The 20,000-nt window shown below is 48.1% G+C and overlaps 3 protein-coding genes across 8 annotated transcripts in view; 1 reads left to right on the top strand and 2 right to left on the bottom strand.

The window, feature by feature from the left end:
* LOC142890921 (protein PHTF2) overlaps positions 1 to 7,909 on the bottom strand; it is a 27,117-nt gene extending 19,208 nt beyond the window's left edge. For all 3 annotated transcript variants that reach the window (XM_076030251.1, XM_076030253.1, XM_076030252.1), the window contains exons 1-2: positions 7,763 to 7,909; positions 1,795 to 1,875 (exon numbers count right to left, since the gene is read on the bottom strand). In XM_076030251.1, coding sequence (XP_075886366.1) covers positions 1,795 to 1,839 — 45 coding nt within the window. In that variant the 5' untranslated portion in view covers positions 1,840 to 1,875; positions 7,763 to 7,909. The remainder of the gene's footprint in view (positions 1 to 1,794; positions 1,876 to 7,762) is intronic.
* A 2,825-nt stretch (positions 7,910 to 10,734) lies between these two features.
* On the top strand, positions 10,735 to 15,397 carry LOC142890925 (transmembrane protein 60-like). Of its 3 annotated transcripts, none has more exons than XM_076030259.1 (3): positions 10,735 to 10,843; positions 12,144 to 12,253; positions 12,400 to 15,397. In XM_076030259.1, the coding sequence occupies exons 1-3, from the start codon at positions 10,789 to 10,791 to the stop codon at positions 12,715 to 12,717; spliced, it is 483 nt and encodes a 160-aa protein (XP_075886374.1). In that variant the 5' UTR covers positions 10,735 to 10,788; the 3' UTR covers positions 12,718 to 15,397. The 3 variants fall into 3 exon arrangements, with proteins under 3 accessions (XP_075886374.1, XP_075886376.1, XP_075886375.1); XM_076030261.1 differs by lacking the exon at positions 10,735 to 10,843 and adding an exon at positions 11,635 to 11,822 and having other exon boundaries at positions 12,120 to 12,253; XM_076030260.1 differs by lacking the exon at positions 10,735 to 10,843 and adding an exon at positions 11,637 to 11,822.
* Positions 14,794 to 20,000, bottom strand: part of LOC142890918 (uncharacterized) — a 28,861-nt gene continuing 23,654 nt past the window's right edge. For both annotated transcript variants that reach the window (XM_076030247.1, XM_076030248.1), the window contains exons 8-9: positions 19,999 to 20,000; positions 14,794 to 19,076 (exon numbers count right to left, since the gene is read on the bottom strand). The exon at positions 19,999 to 20,000 is cut by the window's right edge. In XM_076030247.1, the coding sequence (XP_075886362.1) occupies positions 17,493 to 19,076; positions 19,999 to 20,000 (1,586 nt within the window). In that variant the 3' untranslated portion in view covers positions 14,794 to 17,492. The remainder of the gene's footprint in view (positions 19,077 to 19,998) is intronic.

The following is a 20,000-nucleotide window of genomic DNA, read 5'->3' as shown; positions in this document are numbered from 1 at the left end:
AAATCCACGCTAAAACCAACTGCCAAGCTGAAGCCAAGCTGAAGCCAAGCCGACACACACAGCAGGAGACTGCCAGCCACTTTCAAACTGACACACCTAAAAGTTCTCTGCTCGAGGGCACGCTTAACATGCTTTTTTTTTGGCACCCAAGGAGGACACTCCACTCTACACCTTCTTCTTTTGGCACTAGAACACTTAAAGTAAATAAAACACAAGGAAACACCAGTGAACACATCTGAGAGATCACCAGAGGCCTCGGACAAAAGATGAGAGCAGGCCAAAATAAAAACAACTTTGTTGACACGTACAATTTCCACTTTGCTTTCAAGAGAAGAAGAAGAAGAAGAAGAAGAAGAAGAAAAAGACGAAGAAGAAAACCCCTCAAGTTCCTGTCAGAGATGAAGCCCGCGGGAGGATTTCCACGCAAGTGTGATCGGCTCTCTGAACGAGTCAATTATGACTCAGCCGTGGCGGCACAGGCGTGCCTCTGCTTGGACAAGTTTTAAAAGCAAAAAAAAAGCAAATTGCTTTCTCATCCAAGCATTTCAACTGAGTCATAGGGGAAAAGAGCATGTTTTAGCCTGAATTAATAATGTCTCTCATTTTACTTTGATTTTAGAGTGGACTGATTTTCTTAAATCTTCTCCAATTTTTTTTTTTTGGATCATTAAAAAGTTCCAATTTTAAGTATAGTTTACTTTATTTAAAAAGAAAGAAAAGCTAATCAGCAACAGCTGAGGTTGATCCAAGTAATCAGATTACACTGGTGTCCCAGTTCAGATTTCAAACCCCACAAAAAATCTAATTCCTGCTTGGGAGGATACTCAGGGATGACATGATTACTGTTATGGGCCAAAAAACAAGAGGGGAAAATCCTCCAGGAGAAAAGAAGTGCACATTTCTTTAAGTAACAACAGATGTTTGTCCCTTCAAGACGAGGCGGCCGTGTTTACGGCGTCGCCTCTGTAATTAAGACGAGCGAGCGGCTCGTCGCGTGAGTCAAGGCTGCGGCTTTGACGTCGACGTCTGCCAGGTGCAGCGGATCAGAGGGAGGTTCAGTCAGAGGCCGACCGACCGCCAGCCACCGAAATAGAAAGAGGCAGCAGCTAAACATGGAGAGGAAACAACAGACGGGGGCAGCCGAGAGAGAGAGACGGGCAGACGGACGGATGGACGGAGGGAGGGAGGGAGGGATGGACGGACGGACGGACGGACGGGTTCTGTGAGGACAGCGAGTCCGGGAGACGCAGACGGCCGCGTAAGATGAGAGCTGGCGCTCCGGTCCAGCAGTGGATCCGATATCTGAGACCAATGGAACGAAAAGACACACAACACCGCCGGGCCAGAGAGCCCAGCATTTAAAAAAGAAGAAGAAGAAGAAGAAAGGAAAGAAACCGGTGGCAGACGGCAGCAATCTTATCGAAGACAGAGAGTCTTTCCAACATCCTCTGGACTGTGGCTGCATTTCTATATTCTCATCTTCACCAATTCACTCTGTTGCTACACATTGACATTTGAATTTTGCAACCTTCACGTTTCTGCGTGTGGTCAACCTAGTTTGCAGTGACAGGTGTCATCTATCTTGATTATGAAAACATGAGTGTGCACCTGAAGAACCTGCAACCTGCTCTCGGACCTTAAAGAAACTGCAACAGCGCTCCGATCCCTCGGAGTTGACGGCGAAACGCATCGCAAGGTTGAAAAAAAAAAAAAAAGAATTTAAGCAAACGCAAAAAACAGAAAAGTCCTTTCTGGCTTTTCCCTGCGAAACAAACAAGAAAAAAACGTCCTTACCTTTTTCTGGTACCACACCACGGCATCTTTCACTTTGGAAGCCATTTACATGTCCCTTCTCCCGGCCTAGGGCATCTTAGTCTGGAGACACACGGCGGAGAGGGGAAAGAGAGGGAGAGAGAGGGCGAGAGAGAGAGGGAGAGAGAGAGAGAGAGAGAGGCGTGAGCAAACAACTGAGGAGAGTGAGAGGCAGGACTGAGCACTTTATACCTGCTGGGGAAGTGTGTCAGGGAGGGAGGCAGTAAATAAACACACACACACACACACACACACACACACACACACACACACACACACACACACACACACACACACACACACACACACACACACACACACACACACACACACACACACACACACGTCATAATGCAGACTAATGTGAGGGCGTTCCCCTGGCTTATTTTCCCCTCCGGCATCCAAACACAAGCACTACTAGTCTCTTCTGATTTTTTTTCTTCCTTTTTTCTAAACACATACACACAAAAAAACATGATTAGTCATTTCTAAAGCTGCAACGCCCCCCCGACAGCCACCTCACGGTGTAAACAACCAGGACCTGCAGGAGAAGAATGACAGCCCATTTGTCATCCCTCCTCAGGAAAAACACTTCCTGGTGTCTCACGCCGAGCGGGGGAATGCTGAGATGCGATTGGACGGTGGAATTCTCTCCTCATCCTCAGCGGCCGTGGCTTTTCTTTCCCTTTGCACGGCGCACACATTTCTTAATCTCGCGCCCTCTCTCGTTTCAGCGCGCCAGTTTTTTCACGGCTACGCGTCCATCCTGCTCGCTTCTCGTCGCAACAGAGTTTCACGACGCCCGCCCGCCCGCCTGCTCGAGGAATGAAGAGGATCAGAATCTCAACACGCGGCTTGCGTACGCCAACCACTGCGGGGCCGGACTTCACGCCATTGTGTCAGTGTTACAGTCAGCGTGTTATTACAGCGAGTCGCCTCTGAAATGGGATCTCCCGCTGACGGAGGGAGACACCTGCTCAGTTGTTGCAGTTACAAAAGAAGAAGAAGAAGAAGAAGAAGAAGAAGAATCAACTTATACAAGTGATCAGTTGATTTAAAGATACCCGAGCATTTACGTCTGTGAGAATTTTGTGGCGGAAGATGCATTTCATTTTTGTTTTGTCCTGTTCTATGCATTGTGATTGAATAAATTCCCTTTTTGAATCAGTTCTGCTAAAAACCCTGACGTATTCTGGAAACATAAAGGGGAGATTCTGCGTTCTGCTTTTTGCTTTGGCTACATTTCTAGAGAAGGCCTCGCTGGTAAATTATTTTAATTGTATGTGACCCTATTTTTATAGGTTGTGTTATGTTTTGATTTTTGTTCTGCAGTCACGTGGCTATCGTGGATGTCATTGTGGGAATACGATCGACAAATGTGCTGATCCGCGTCTAATTAGCCCACGAGGGCTGAATGTTTGACACTCAAACAGATCGATCAATCCATCAAAACATAAAAACATAACGCTCAATCAAGGCGCCGTGCAAAGGGGAAGTCCCGCCTCCCTCGTCGCTGCTGCCAGAACACGATGAAAACTGTCAGCCACAGACGGCAGCAGGAAACTCCAGTCCAGCGACGGGAGACGAGAGGTGGGATGGAGGGTTTCTTTGTCTGAAACGACAGTTGAGGGTTTTTACAGGGTCAAGGGTCGCCAATGCGAGGGGCAGGCAACGTCCCCGGGGGTTCAACCACGGCGGCGCCGGCTCAAACTGGATGGGTCAGGGGCAGAGAACACGGACGCCGCTCTCCACTCTTCGTTCTTCCTCCTCTTTTCTGTTTTCTAGCCGCCATAGCGGCGGCGTTGTGCCCGCTGCGCGAGTGGGAGGCACGCGGGGGCGTTTGGGGAGTGATGGAGGAGGCCGGCGACTGCGGGCCAGGGCCAAGATGACTCCAGAGGCGGCAGCGGCAGAGCTTTCTGTCTCGCTGCTCACCGGCAAATATTATTCAGCGCTTTGAATTACAGAATCAAAAAAAAAAAGAAAAAAAGAAGGAGAAGGAACAGATTGTTTACATGCCTGAGGTGAGTCATTTCCTCCTCAAACATGACATTTTTCTCTTATTTTTTTCTCCTCTCACTTCCTTGTTTTGGACTCAGCTGTCGTGAGTCTCACAGTGCCGGTGAGAAAAAAAAAAGCTGCAAAGAAGCGAGTCCGAGCACGGCTGCGTCAAGAATGCGAGCGCGTGCAAGCGTCAGCAGTTCACGCATTAAAAAAAAAAAAAGCAACACTCTCCCTACCAGTGGTTGCGTGAAGAGGAGTCAAAGGTCTAAGGAGAGCGCCGGTGTCTAAGTGCTACAGAAAAAAAAGGAAGCCGCAACCCAAAAATCCCTTGAAGCAAACACGCCCGGCTGATGAGCGCATGCTGCGCATGCAGAGGTGCATGCACCGCACGTCCGCTGCACAGGGCAAGGACACTTTTAGAGCAGAAGAGACATCTCCTGCACTCTCTGCTCTCCAGCTGCAGCGATAAATCCTCGGCTTTGAACCGCAACACATACGTATATATATATATATATATATATATATATATATATATATATATATATATATATATATATATATATATATATATATATATATATATATATATATACGTATATATATATATATATATATATATATATATATGTATATATATGTATATATATATATATATATATATATATATGTATATATATATATATATATATATATATATATATGTATATATATATATATATATATATATATGTATATATATGTATATACGTATATATATATATAGATATATATATATATGTATATATATGTATATACGTATATATATATATATATATATATATATATATATATATATATATATATATATATATATATATATATATATACGTATATATATATATATACGTATATGTATATATATATGTATATACGTATATATATATATATACATGCACATACATACACACATACATACATACACACATACACACATATATATATATATATATATATATATATATATATATATATATATATATGCACACACACACACACACACACACATATATATATACACACACATATATATATACACGTGTGTGTGTGTGTGTGTGTGTATACACATATACACATACGTATGTATGCAATATAAGCTATATCTAGCAAAACATTAATGACACAGGGTGTGTCCAAACTTTTGACCTGTGGTGTATATCTTTTTTATAGCTCCTGTCAAATCTAAGTGGTGAAGCGGAACTTGTGTTGCTGCGAACAAGCTTCCAAAAAAAAGGTAGGCGCAGGGTGGAGCGGCGGCCTCCCCCCACAGACGGCCGTGTTTTTCTGTTTCCTCTGACATCTTGACAACTGGAATCCTCCCATCAAAAAAAACAAAAAAAACCCAACAAAAACCAGGCAGGTCCCCCCCCCCCTCCCCCCCCCCTCCCCCCCCGTTCAAAGTCTCAAACCCTCCCGTCAAAACCACAGAGTGATCGCAGGCACGTTATCAGAACAGAAACACACACACGCACACATCCCGTGAGTGAGTCGAGTGCGACGCAGACGGTTGCCTAATGCAGTGCCACAGACAGGATTAGCTGTAAACAGTCGGGGCTGTAAGTCATCGTGGAAAAACATGGCAGGCAGGCAGAGACGGGCGGCTTGCGAGACGTTTGCTAATATGCCTTCTGGTTTCTGTCCAGGACCGCACGTTCAAATTGTCCCTGTTATGCAGCCTGGTTTGTTATGGAGGTATTTACAGTAACGGAGCCTAGACCACACACACACACACACACACACACACACACACACACACACACACAAAGTGTGAACTTCCTATATTTCACTTTTCCAGTCCAACCCTCGCAACACGATTGTCCCAAATCTTTTAAGGGCGATGCTTCACAAAAGCTCTCGAAGAATGCAACACACACACACACACACACACACACACACACACACACACACACACACACACACACACACACACACACACACACACACACACACACACACACACACACACACACACTGGCCAAGTCTGTCTGAGCAGCATTCTGTGTGTAATGTGGGCCAGGATTTAATACGGAGGAGCGGGGGAAGGAGAAGGAGGGGTTGGGGGGGGGGGTTGTGCGCGCCTTTTCGTGTTGTCGTGCACGTGAAACGCCATAAATCTCCTGCTGCTGTTGGCGTGCAAAGCGCCAAAAAGCTGGACGTTCGAAAATGTAGTGCATGAGCGCGCGTGTGTGTGTGTGTGTACACGCGAGCGCCGTTTCCTGCGGTGGAAGGCGCGCTCGGTCGGCGTACCATCGCCACTCTGTACAAAAACGCTGTTCAGACGGTGAGGAAAACTTTTCTTTTCTTTCTGACATGAATGCCTCTTTATTTAATTTGCAATGTCTGACTTCCCGCTCAAACCACTGCATATTATCAAGCCTCATCAGCGCAGCAAGCGACGACTTGACAGCCTCATGCAGTCCCGTCTGAGTAATGAATATTATTGTTACTGGATGTTGCAACAGGTGGGAGGGGGGAAAAAAAAGGTGCAGCTCCAAAACTGATGATAGGTAACTTTGTAATTACTCACATCAGGCTCTTAGAAAAGTAGGTTTTGCAGATTTAGGTGAAACAAACTGGTCCTCAGTCCCATCAGCAGAGCGCCTCCCTGTCCGGCCTTGGTGAGCTTCGCTAACTCGTGATGCGTAACTCAATCCACTCCTCCTCACCAGGTGTTTTATATTTCATGACGGGTGCAGGTTACACCCCTCCTCCCCGCCCCCACCCCTGAAAAAAAACACGTGTGTGTGTGTGTGTGTGTGTGTTTAAGTAAGTGCACGGCGAGGTGGGGGAAATACGACGCCAAAGTTCCGAGGTGTTTTGAGGAGACGGCGACGGCGGCGGCGGCGGCGGCCATTCCGAGAGAGTGAAGCGGGTCGTGTTTTCCGTGGTGTGGAGGGCGAACCCTGCTGGTCTCGTGTGTCAACACATGACACGACGCTTGACCTACACGGACGGCCTGATTGTATAGCATAGTGTTGTAGTCAGGACCGCACCAACCCAAGACATTGTCAAGACTAGAGAGTATCGAGACCGAGACAAGACCCAGACTTTACATATCAAAGAAAAACAACAACAAACAGAAAATAAATGAGCAGTACCTTTATTAAATTCAAGGTCTGCAAGGTCTCTTTTCATATTTTCTTTAACATTTTGCTGCTTTGACAACTGTTTTGAACCATTTTCCAAAAAACAACTTTGCTTCATAAAATTAAAAATAAATGAACCAGGAATAAGGGGGCAGGGTGTCACTCTGGGTGTCACAAACAGAGCGTAAAACGCCAGCAGCTGGATTCTTTTCCGTTATTATCGTGTCATTGCAGTGTTGGCTGAGTCTTGACCGGTCTTGATCAAAGATCCCGAGTCTGTCCAGTCTGAGACCGAGACAAGACCCAGTAAAAATGCCTCCGAGTCCGAGACCGAGACCCTTAAAAAGTGGTCTGGAGACCAAGACCAATCTCCAGTATTACAACACTAATATAGCGACCAAGTGCTCGGCAGGCGAGGCGGTGCGTGTTTCACAAGCTGGAGGGGCCAACGCTAATAATACACTAATAATACGCTAATAATACAAAAAGTGAAACACACGCAGGCTTTTTGCCTGTGAGTGCACGCATCCACCCGAGAGAAAACCCGCAGGGCTACGTGAAGGCCTCGCATGCGCACACTCCTCAAACAGGAAGTGTGTCCTCGCGCGTCGCGTCAAACCTCCTCCTGTTGAGCTGTCTGACAAAACGGACGCAGCTGCCTACGCTGCGCAACCACTCGGCCGGTCCTGTCGCCTGGAGGGTCTGCAGCTCCGCTTGCAAAAGAGAAAAAACCCGCATAAACTGCACACTGGCGTGCACGTGTGTCTGTGCGCAAGCAAGAGTGCACAGACAGGCACAAGAGAGAGTGAGACCGTGGGAGGGCTCACCTCTAGCGGGGCCGTGTAGCTGACAGATGATTGGTCCTCACAGCCAAAGTAGGAAGGGAGCAGGATACTGGGGGGGGGCGGGGGGGCAGTTGGGGGGTTAATCTGCATGGTATGGCAAGGTCACATTTTATATTCAAAGCAACGACGGCAGAAGTGTGTGTGTGTGGTGTGTGCGCGCGACTCTTGACCTACTTGTAAAAGCCGAAGTTTTACAAACGTGTGGAAAGCGACACTGCTGACACGGCCGAGTCAAAGCGATAGCAGGAACATTTAAGTGCCTCGCTTTTTTTCCACCCAGGACTTTGAAAGATCTCAGAAAAAACAAACCCCCGGCATATTTAGCCCTCTGTTTATAGCCTCCTGCTTCCAAACGGCTGCAATGGGTTCCAAAGCACCAGGCCGTGCATTCTATGATGTCACAAAGGGCAGGATCGTAGTAGCGCTTTTTTGATCCACACTTTCTTTAACCTTTTGGTTTGGACAGAGTTCACCGAGAGTCAATAGACTCGCTGCTGTTCCAGCAGCACAGTGGTGAATTGGCGACGAAAAAAAAAAGCACCTTTCATACACTTGCAACGCTGTCACGTTGCAGACCAACACCAACAGCGCAGCTCTTGTTTGAAGTCACATCGCGCTCGCTTGATCAGCGTGGCGAGGGCATCTCTCCTCGTCACACTTTCTGTCCCCCGAAGTGAAAGAAAACCGGTTCAGCGCGGCCGTGGGTCAAGTTGTGGAGTCGCAGTTGGAGGAGTCGGACATGGAAAATGACTTTTCCACCCTGGAACTGAGGCCCGACTGTCAGCGCAGTGACGTGAAGCGGCTTCGCGACAGAAACAGGCAATCTGAAGGTGTCAGTGGCCAGCAAGTTCCTTCCTGCTTTCCTGTTTGCTTTGCATTAAAAAAGAAAAGTACTGAAATGTTTAATACGGCAGTGATGGGGGGGGGGGGGGGGGGGGGGGGGTCTATATTTACTATCAAAAGACTTTTGTGCGTCCGCTGTGCATGCGGCTCGAGGAGTCCCTTGAATGAAAAGCTGCAGGTGTCTCTGCCGGCATGAAAACCCGTTTTGTGTCCTGGTGCAGCTGCAGGCGGAGCGCATGAACTGGAGCTGGAGGCGGCCCAGCGTGTGGCGCTGGTGGCGGCGGCGGGTGAAAAGCGTCTCCGCGCTTGCGGCGATGCAGCTCTTGCAATGCATTTCACGTTAATCAAACGACAGCCTCCTCTCTCCCCCTCCCTCCCTCTCCCCGGGGGTGGGGGGGGGGATGATCCTCCGCCAGGTCGAGATGTGTGATGTAACGACAATGCAGCTGGTGATGTAACCGGCTCTGCGGGGCAGAGCGGAGCGGCACGATGCACTCAGCATCAGTCTGAGAGACGGAGGGAGGGAGGGATGGAGGGATGATGCTGGGGGGGATGGAGGGAGGGAGGGAGGGATGGAGGGATGATGCTGGGGGGGATGGAGGGATGATGCTAGGGGGGAGGGAGGAAGGGAACGCAACAGAGATGCTCGGCCGGCGGCTGGCCTCTGTTAGGTGCGTGCGTGCGTGCACAGGTGGAACCGCAAACATAAAAGCAGAGAGGTCATGACCTTGAGCGCAGAGAACAACAATCCATCACGCCGCTGATCAATCACGCTCTCGGTTGTGTTGTGATGCCCAGGTGTGTGTGTGTGTGTTCAGAGGCGCTCTCAGGAGAGAAACCCGACACACGTCACTGTCCCCACCTGCCGTTGTGCGACAAAGCGATACACTGTTTGCAAACTCTGCGCCGGCACCTTCGCTGGTGAGAGCTTCTTCACCGTCAATCTCACTCACTTGTCTGCGAGGATTCCCCCCCCCCCCACGATAAAAGGTTGTTTTTTTTTAACTTGCAAAAAGCTGTGAGAGAGGAAAAACCAAGCACCGAAGCAAAATTCCAATAGTTCCACGCATGTTTGGCTTCACAACAGGTTCAAAGCCCAGTAAATGAGTGGTTATACAGTGCAGAGAGGGGGAACAGCAGCAGATAAATACTTGACTAAATACCGTCATCCTGGCCATGGTGCCATTACCCCCCCAGCAGGTTTACTATACAAACCTCCTGCATGAACGTATTCTTGCAAAAAAAGAACACAGGCTCTTATTATTGTGATTTTGATATTTTTTTGGCACAAACTGTTCCGCTGGTTCCAAGTTAACGTTATGAATTCCAACAGGACTTTGCTGCTGCTGCTGCTGCTGCTGCTGCTGCAGTGGCAAATGCACTCAGTTTAATGGCCCACGTCATAATTGCAGTGGAAAATCTTGGTTTGCGGCATTAAGAGTCAGAGGCTGGGAGAGATGGCAAAGCATGCTGGGCAGCGAGACACAGACAGACAGACAGACAACTCTAGACACGCTCAAACATACAGGGGCATACATTGATCAAATAAAAGCAGCTTAAGCTGCAAAAAAAAAAAAAAAAAAAAAAGGGAAAGAACGCATTGGTTTTCTCACTTGTTTTGAGATCTTCCTGCTTTTGTTCCGTCCAACCAAGTTAAAGGTGCATTCTGTAACGTTTGTGCACTTTTCAAGATGTGTTGCACAACGATAGCGTCGACGAGTCAACAGTGGAACAGGTTACTCCCGAGACGGGATGGATGTTCTGGTCGGTTTCACAGTAGTTGATAAACAGCCAGAACAAGGAACTAAAAAAAAAACCCGGCAGGATCGAGTTAAACACGTATGTATTGTATTGTATAGTGTAGTGTAGTGTAGTGTAGTGTGAGACAGGAGGTTAGCTCGGCTTGCATTCGTAGAACGCAGCGGGTGAAGAATAAAGACGTGCGTTCAAAGAAGGGAAAAGAAGCTTAGCGAAGCATTTTGACAGGACAATATTTACGAGTGCTTTCAAAGCAGCTAAGACGTGACCGGTGCAGCGCACCTAAAGTAAAAAAAAAAACAAAAAAAACGCTGTCTGTGTGTGTGGTGCACGGTTTTCTGCATCGAAAAATACAAAATAGAAAATAGGAGACACAACTTGAGCAGCTAGCCGCGTTGCTAGTCTCCATGACAATGTTGCTGCCACGGTGTTTTTCAGACATTCTTCGCGGATCACCTCACGGTCTGTCTGCCTTCCTCCTCCTCCTGCTGCTGCTCCTGCTGCTGCTGCTGCTGCTGCTACTGGTTCATTTCTGGCTAACCTAGTTAGCTAAAGCTACCCGGCGGCTGCTGGGGCACAAAGAGCCCCAGCAACACAGCTGACCCGCATACCCTTCAACCGCTGTCCAAAACACGCTGTTGCAAAGCTCGCCGTTTCAAATCTTACCTCTCTGGGGGAGGGGGTGGGGGGGCGACGGCAGCCGTCGGAGTGCAAGCGACGGAGGCCCGAAGCGGTCGTCGGGGACGAGATATTTGTTACACAGCACGCCGACTAAGGCTTGTCGTCCGTCAAGGAGATGCTTAAGTCTCGTCTTCTTCTCGGCAGTGTTTGAAGCTGAGGCTTTTCCTTTTCAAGCTCTCACTGACAAAAAAAAAAAAAAAAAAAAAAAAAAAAATACAACTTCAGCCCCGTCACCGTAAACCACCGTATATGTGCGCCGTTGTATTTTCAGCTCAAAAATGGCACCGGTGGGGTTTTTATTTTCTAACGGGCGAAGAATCAAATGCGTATCCCGTATGTGACACTGATAAAGACATTAATATTGAATGATAAATCTACAACAGCTTTGGGTCGCACTTTTATGTGTTATCTGGCCAAGTAATTTGTACACAAACGCATGGAGTAAAGGGCTGCGCTGCCCTCTACTGGACGTAAACACGCACTTCCTTGGGGCTGACAACAAGTTTGCGCAAGCACGAGTCACTTTACGGTTTGTGACCGGAATTATTGACTGTACATAAGCATGACGTTACAAAAACTAGAGCCAATCAGAATTCAGGACAGGCGGGGCGAAGCAAAGATAACGGACTAGAAACGCTGTTGCCTTAGCGAATACCGCTGCTTCTGGCAATAATGGAAATTCTAATTCAAAAACGTAACATTTGACTGTTGGGGCACAGCGTGAAGGAGTCCAGTATGCCAGATGTAGGCGCGCAGTGAAGTAAGTCAAAGTCTTGTTTTCAGTTGCACACCGGCTCGCTAGCCCGGTAAAGCTAACTGTCATAGCAGTGCAAGCTAACTAACGTCAATTAAAAACAAAAACAACGGAATAGCAACGCTGTCGATTGTAGGTGCAAATATTGAACGATTACAGGGTCGCGATTCTGTCGTCACCTTTGACTGCCTTCGGCCGCTTCTGCATTGTCGCCTTTCACGCACGTCAATTTGTTTTTCTCGGCCTCGTAAGCGTTAATCCATGCCAAATCTAAATATTCATTCCTCATCAATCATGTGTCAGCTGTGTGTTCTGTCTTGTGTCCAGGCTCTGGTCGTCCTCCAGACAGGGAGATGGCTCTGGCTCAGAGGGTTTTATTGACATGGGTCTTCACCCTGGTCTTCCTCATCATGCTGGTGCTGAAACTGGATGGGAAGGTAGAGATTTTCTGTCTGTCACGCACCAAGAATGTAACTTTTTGATCGATTGCAGGATTCTACCAGTGACTGGTAGTTTATGTGCACTTCACATCTTTACCAACGCCAACCTCTAATTCCATCACCTCCGCCTGCTCCCTTTGCAGGTGCAGTGGAGCTGGTTCCTCATCTTCCTTCCTGTCTGGGTCTTCGACGGCATCCTCATCCTCATGCTGGCCATCAAGATGGCCGGTCGCTGCAAGCCCGGCTACGACCCGCGCAACGGCTCGCCGGACCTGCGTCTGCGCGCCTGGTACATGACGGCCATGCTGCTCAAGCTGGCCTTCTGCCTGACGCTGTGCGCCAAGCTGGAGAAGCTGGCGGACGTCAAGTTGTCCTTCGTCTGCATCCCCCTGTGGACCATGTTGCTGGGCGCGCTGGTGGAGCTGGGCCTCAACATTTTTCCCGAGAGGAGGGAAGCGTGAGGGCGAGAGGATCTCACAGCGCCGCAGTGGTCAGTGGGCAGATTCATGCATTTGCGGTTTGTTTGTTTTTTGTCATTGGACCATATTATTTAGCCTCATTCCAGAGAGACACATACTTGGAGATTGACCCTCAAGGAAGGAAAGAAACCATCATCTGTGATTAGTATTTGAATAATAAGAGACTTTGGGTAAAAAATGATAGGGTGCTCAGAAGGCAGAGACTCGTGAGTTTGAACTCAAAGAACTGCTGTGGAACCGAGAAAATCGACTGTACGCGATAGAAACTGCTGTGAACATTGAACCTTACACTGGAAGAAAACTGAACTTTCTCCATCACTGAGTGAAGTATTAAAGTTATTCGGTAACGTCCTCTCTTCTCGCTATTCACTGTTTATAAGCTACGACTGCTGCTCTCTGAACAATCTGCACTCTACAGTGACGCCATCGGTACCATAATCACATCCTCATCTTTTTTTTTTTTCATATGCATATGCTGTGGATGTTGTGTTGCACTTTTTCATTCCCCCTTAGTTTGTGGAGCGTTGCTGGCCCGATCTGATTTCACAAATTATTCAAATGAATTTGAAGGACACGTGTGGTGGACAATTTAAGAATTGACACGGGATATAAAAGCGTGAGGGGAAAAATTGTGATGGGCTCCTTGGCTGTGTTATTTTTGTAAATATAAAGTGGCTCATGAAAATCAGAAAGCTGCAATTGTTTGTCGAGGTCCGAGCCAAGAAGCACACACTGGGTGTTGTGATTGGCAGCACAGTGCTAAATACTCGCTTATGTACGGAAAGAAATGACGCGTTTGATTTGTGCCATTTCATTGTTTGTATTTCATTTACATTCTTCGCATTGTGTTGCACAGAGTGGAACTGGGACGGAATCTGTGATTGTGATGATGAAATGTTTTTCTTGGGGGTGGGGGAGAATACGCGTTGGTGTATTCAACTCTTCAATGTGTTCGGAATGGGTCAAAAACAGGGAAAACAATGGAACAAAAGTGACGGAGGTTGTTCTTGTCGTAGCCGGGAGTTCCAACAACACGCTAGAGACGATGATGCCTGTTGGAAAACGCAGCGACGGTGAAGTTTCACATGGTACGGTTCCTTAAAGAGGCGTCGCCTCGTGTCTTTAACAACTGAACCACACCAACGGCAGACTTTGACTATTTACTAGCATAATAAACCTGCTTTGACAGAACTTTGCGGATGTGAGTCATTCTGTCGGTTAAGTGGCTGCACTGTGAAGTTCAATTTAAAAAGAAAGAAAAGTGGCCACATGACTGATCACGAGTGCTGCTTCTGGATGCTGTCCCTGCCCCTTGACCGTGAAGAACAGTGCACGGTCTGTGTGAACGCTCCTCTCTCACGCCGTTTCAATTCCAGCGATTCCCCTCAAAAATCCCGTCTTTGTCTTTGCTCCGACTTCCGACACCTCCCCCATGCCCACCAAGCAAATAGATCAGCCGGCATTCCCGCCGTGTTGAGTGTGTAGGAGCGTACGGATTGGACGCCAGAGCTGCTTTTCTGCCACGACCGGCCTGCGAGACACCAGCCTCGTGTTGCACATGTGCGTGTTGTCCACTCTGATATCGTCGGGGGTGAAAGCGCTGAGCTCACTGCCGCAGACTGCAGTGAGTGGGAGGGTTGCGTAAGAGCGGCAACAAAGGGATGCTCGATCCTCGAGAGGGAGCGAAACGCTCTGAGGAAACAAAAAAAGCGCGTTGAGGTGGAGCCGAGGCGTGAAAACACAGAAATATCACGACTCCATCGATTCAAAAAAAAAAAAAAAAGGCTCTGCCTGCAAAAAAAAAGTTCCCTTTAACGAAATTTCCAACAGCACCGGGTTCCCGGCTGCTCTGTTTGTGAGAAAACATGTCCTAACAGGTGCCCTTTGTGATGTCACAAGGGGTACCACCGATTCCTCTCCCGGGCTGCTGGCGCTGCCTTCTGGGACAGAACGTCAGTTTTTACACAAAAACATCAGTTTGGGGTGAAAAACAAAGATGTGAAAACTGACAAGACTATGGGGTCCTTTTAAAAATGTCACAATAAAGCAACCAGACTGTTGTTCTTCCTCCATACGCTGAACCTTTTATTATCCAGGTTCATATCTGTAGTAGAAACACACTACAAGTCTTCCTTTCCTCTGTACAAAAAACATTTTATGTACAACTACAGTCCTGACAGTTAAGAAAAAAAAAAAAAAACAATCACAGAAACAAAATAGAAAAATGAAAGAAATAAAAACACTTCAGAGAGATAAATAAACTCTGTGAAAACAAGGCCGAGTCCCGCCTCCTCGGCTGGGAGCTCGCCTTTTTTTTCAGCCATAGACTTTGTCACATTTGTACAAAAAAATAGAGAAGTTCCTGTCGGCTTCTTCAGTTACATCTGAAACCCAGAGGCATAAAAAGAGCTGCAAGAGCGCCTTGGAACTGGCATCAAGTGCTTACTTATCATCTCCTCCCTCTCCAGAGCCACACAGAGAGGAGCTTCTGCCTCTTGAAATGACGACCTAAATGTGTTGAAACTTTTTTTTTCTCGGCTGGTGAGACATCGTCACGACGAGATGGTGGGAAAAACAATACTCAGCGTTGTAGATTACTTCTTGGTGGGGCATTCATTTTCTGGGAAAAAGCTTAAAAAGAGCATTCTGTTTAAGCTTGAAGGGGACAGAAGCTGGTGTTCTGTGTGCGGCTCTGGACTCTCTAGTAGTTCACAGTTAAGGACAGGCACTGGGGAAACGTCTTGGGCTACATCATCAACACAGAGTCACACTCCTGTATTAATGGCAAAAAGAAACAACCTGTGTGTGTGTGTGTGTGTGTGTGTGTGTGTGTGTGTGTGTGTGTGTGTGTATGCACGCACTCAGAAGAACTCCACTCTCAATCAGATACAGAGAAGAAGATGCTCTTCCTGATTAATAATTTATAGTACTTAGAAAATAACAATATTAAAAAAAGAACAACCATGCACAAGAGGTCACTCCAGTCCGCTGGCTGATAAATAAACCATTTCAGAAAAAAAAACAGGAAGCTCCACACTGTAGAGAAGCTTTAGCTTAACAGATAAATAGTGCTTTGGGAATGAACAGTGTTTCCTTCGGTTTGTCATAAGAGCCTATTTCTCCCGAATCATAATATTAGACATGAATAACAACAATAATATCAGTGTACCTTGGAAGTGTTGAGGCCTCAACGATCAATTTCACACCATTGGAAGAACTTGGTAGAAGTGCTAATGAACCCAGCAGTCTACTTCAGAGATCAAAGTGCCGCTTATCAGAATGTCGAGAACATCCTTATCGCCCGCCGCCGCACTAACTTTAAGGCCCAGTGTGTAAGATTTAGTGCTCGCCGACGGTAAGAAAGCACGTTGTAGACAAAATTACAATTGGACTTTCTCTTTATGTAAATATAAAAGCGCATCATTGGCAAATGAAAATGCTTGTTTTTAGTGACTTTATCTCGAGAAGAAATTCAAATTTCTGAAATGCTACACAGTGGGCCTTTAATACGGCTATTTTCTAGCTTATATATTTTACTTCATCCCCTCGAACAGTAAATAAAAATTTCCTTCCTGTAATATTGTTTCTCTTCCTAATCCTCTTTCGTACAAACCTGACTGATATTTGAGATGTTTTTTTACTGATTCTTTTTTTGTGGCAGACCAATTCATTTGCACGTCCTGAATGATTTTGTTTATTCCTGAGGCTCTGAAGGTTCCTTCGGTCTGACAGCTTTGGCTTCGACGAACAAGTTTTTCTTTTCATTCCAAAATGAGAGGGAAAACAAACCTGGCAGCCAAGTCACCCAGAGCTCTGCCAATAGTGTTGACAGCTGCCGCGAGAAGAGACTCGCCAACGTTGGGAAAAGCAGCACAGTTTGGGACACGAGTCACTCTAATGTTTCCACAGTAAATTTAAGTCCATATGCCTGGAGTGGTTGTAGTTTCAAAGCTGGCCAAGCATCGCTGGATATTTACAGTACAGACATGAGAGTGATATTATTCTTCTGAAATGGCCCTCCGCCGCCCTCCCTCCACTTACTGTAGCTGAAGACACTGATTTGAAATAAGGTGAGGTGTTCAATAATATTGTTTGGACGACATTCCCATTTATCTCAGGCAATAAAATCATGAACTGTAGGTGGTGCCATTTAAATAAGCGGGATATGGACTCATGATCAAATTCATCAGATTATTGCAGAGCATTATTGCTCAAAATACAACGTTCGGGAAAGTCCTGCACTTTGTCGAATTGAGTCATGTGACATATAGAGGACCTGTGTAGTATCACAACTTGACCCTTTATTAATCCTGAAAACAGCTCCGGGGCACAGAAAGCAAACGCACATAAAAAAAAATGGAAGCATTAGCTGCACTTTTGTGGTTATACAGGTCTGCACGCATACCTTTTCAAATATAAATATCACAAAATAAAAAGACGCTAAAACATTTCCTCCTTTTCCATCTCTGATTTGCTCACTGGTGATCCAACATCAGAGGGTTCAGTGAACACAAATCAACCCTGGACGCTGACAGTCTGGAGTCATTGTGAAGCCAAAGCAGCCAGTTGGTCCAGGGAATTAAAACCAAACTCTGCTTTAAAAACTACTGCGTTCAGACCAGAGCGCTCCTGCCTGTCACCATATCCTCTTCCTATTTTTTACATCGTTTCAAGACCCCTTCCAAAATAAAATCCTGCACAGTCTTTAAAAAATCTAAATAAAAGGCATCCTTATGTACAAAAAGGACTATAAAGGACTATAAATCCTGCGTCGTCTCGCGCTCGTGCGTTGGGGGGAAGGAGAAGAGGGGAGGGCCGGGCTGTGGGGGGGGCGGGGGCGGCAAGGAGGGCGGAGGGGGCGGCGGCGGCGAGGAGGATGGTGGAGGCGGGGGGTGGGGGTACTGCGGCTGGAGCGGGTAGGAGCTTGGCGGCTGGGGGAGGAAGGACTGGGGGGGAGGGGGCAGGAAGTGGTGGTGTTGGTGGTGGTGGTGGGGGGAGGGGTAGTGGGAGTGGTGGGGCGGGAAGTACTGGTGGTGGTGGTGCTGGTGGTGCTGGTGGTGGTGGTGGGGCGGCAGGAGGGGCGAGAGGGGGGGCTGGGGGCGCTGGTAGTACGCTGGGTGGGCGGGGCCCAGAGGCAGGTGGGAATAGGAGGGGGGGAGCGGCAGGTGCGGGGGCGGGGGAGGAGGGGGCGGCGCAAGGCGGTGCTGCTGTGGCGGCAGCGGAGGTGCGTATTGCTGCAGGTACGAGCCGTGGTGCCCGTGAGGGTCCAAAGAGGGCGTCGCCGCTGCCGCCGCCGCTGCCGCGTCTCCCCGACGAGACCGCGAGTCCGTCAGCGTCCAGCGCGGCGTCCGCGTTTTCTCCGAGGGGCCGAGGTCGGGCTTCAGCCGGAAGACGTCCCTGTCCCTCCGCCGCTCCGGGTGAGAGGTGGGAGGCGGCCGGGACGTCGGAGACGCGGCAGGAAGTGGGAGCGGTGAGGAGGAAGAGGAGGAGGAAGAGGAAGAGTCGGTGGCGGGCCGGGGGGAGGTGAGCGGGGACGAGGACGAGGTAGAAGGCGGGCTGAGAGCGAAGGGCGGGCGAGCCGGCGGCGTCAGCGGGGAGGAAGACTTGGAGAGGGGCGACCTGGGAGCTGAGGAAGAGGAAGAGGAAGAGGAAGAAGTGGTACTGGAAGACGTGGTCCTGCCGCCCGAGTGGTGGTGGAGGTGGCGGCGCTGGTGGAGGAGCTTTGACGGGTCCGCCGCCGCCGCCGCCTTCAGCTTCGCTTTAGGGTGAGGAGGTCGAGTGGCGGGGGGAGGAAGAGGGGGAGAAGGAAGAGGTTCCGCCTTCACCTTGGCGGGAGGCGGAACCTCCGCCTCAGTTTCCCTCTCGTCCTTTGCGTCCCGGACACGGCTCGGGTCGGAGTCTGAAGAAGGGGGAGCGTTCGGGGACGGGGGAGGCAGAGGAGGTGGACGTCCTTCATCCCTCTCGGCGCCGCACAAGGGCCCGTCTCCTGACACGCCCACCTCCTCTTCCTCCTCCTCCTCCTTAAACCACTCCTTCGCTCCTTTGCCCTCCACTTCCGTCTCCACAGTCACTCCCACTTCCTTCACCTTCAGATCATCCTCCTCCTCCTCCTCCTCCTCCCCCTCCTCCTCTTCCTCCTTCACGTCCCCCTCCTCGCCGCCGTGGTACTGCCTCAGGCGGACGTGCCAGGCCAGGCTGCACACCGACGACACCGTCTTGAACTGGTGGACCACGTTGCGCGGGATGAAGTAGACGTCATCGTGGCAGAGGCGGATGCGGGCGTAGCGGATGCCCTCGCGCCGTAGCTGGTTGAGTTTGGCGTCGTCCACCCACTGCACGCACTGCACAGGCAGAGAGCCAGTTCAGTCTCAGGGCCCCAGGTCAACACAGTGACCTCCAACTAACTAACATTTCAGGTGCTTCTGGGGTCCCTACCGCCAATGGACTCGCAATGTAAATATTCACATTTCCTCTCATTTTCACTATTAATGATAAATTATTGTCGATTAATGGACGATTAATGCCCAAATAATATTATTATTAATAATAATAATAATAATACATAAAAAAAAAAAAAAATCAAATGTACAGGTCACACAGATGGAAAACGTACTCTTTAGTGGCAGAATGTGACCACAGGGGGCAGTCTTTGCACTTGCTGCACTTTATAACTTTCTTTTACTTGTTGCTAATGTGCCACCTATTTATTAATTTGTTGATATTATTTATTTCTATCCATATTTCTGTCATGTAACATTTAATCGTGCCACTCCACACAATCAATAACTTCAGAGCCTCCGCTGGACATGTACTGCTATCTATACTGTTGTTTTGTTTTTGTGTGTGTGTGTGTGTTCTCTACGTTAGAGCTGCTTAAATTGCCCCGTGGGGACAAATAAAGTCGTTTTAATTGAATTGAATTGAATTGAATTGAATTGAGTCGTGAGCCCCAAGATGGAAACAAAAATTAATTTAATTTATCCAAAAAAGCCTTTTAGATCAAATTTCACATGCGGTTAGACATTTTGGCTGTGAAAAAAAAGATTCCGCACTTCGCCTCTATCACACCAGGGGGCACCATCCAGCACTAGATTACATTCGCTCGTTGCAAAATTAGAGGCCTCATGCTGAGGTGAACTAGTGCAGTGCAACTTGGGAAATGATTCTGATTCTGCGTTCTTTCATGGATTCCTGTTTGTGCGTGCTTTTGGTGTGTGTGTGTGTGTGTGTGTGTGTGTGTCCATGTGAGTGTGATGTTAAGACCT

The sequence above is a fragment of the Nelusetta ayraudi genome, unplaced genomic scaffold (genome assembly GCF_046127955.1).
Source record: "Nelusetta ayraudi isolate G7.1 ecotype Tasmania unplaced genomic scaffold, CSIRO-AGI_Nayr_v1 ptg000027l, whole genome shotgun sequence".
In the NCBI taxonomy this organism is placed as follows: Eukaryota; Metazoa; Chordata; class Actinopteri; order Tetraodontiformes; family Monacanthidae; genus Nelusetta; species Nelusetta ayraudi.
The sequence above is the reverse complement of the archived record's forward strand: the minus strand, read 5'-3'. Positions and strand labels throughout refer to the sequence as shown.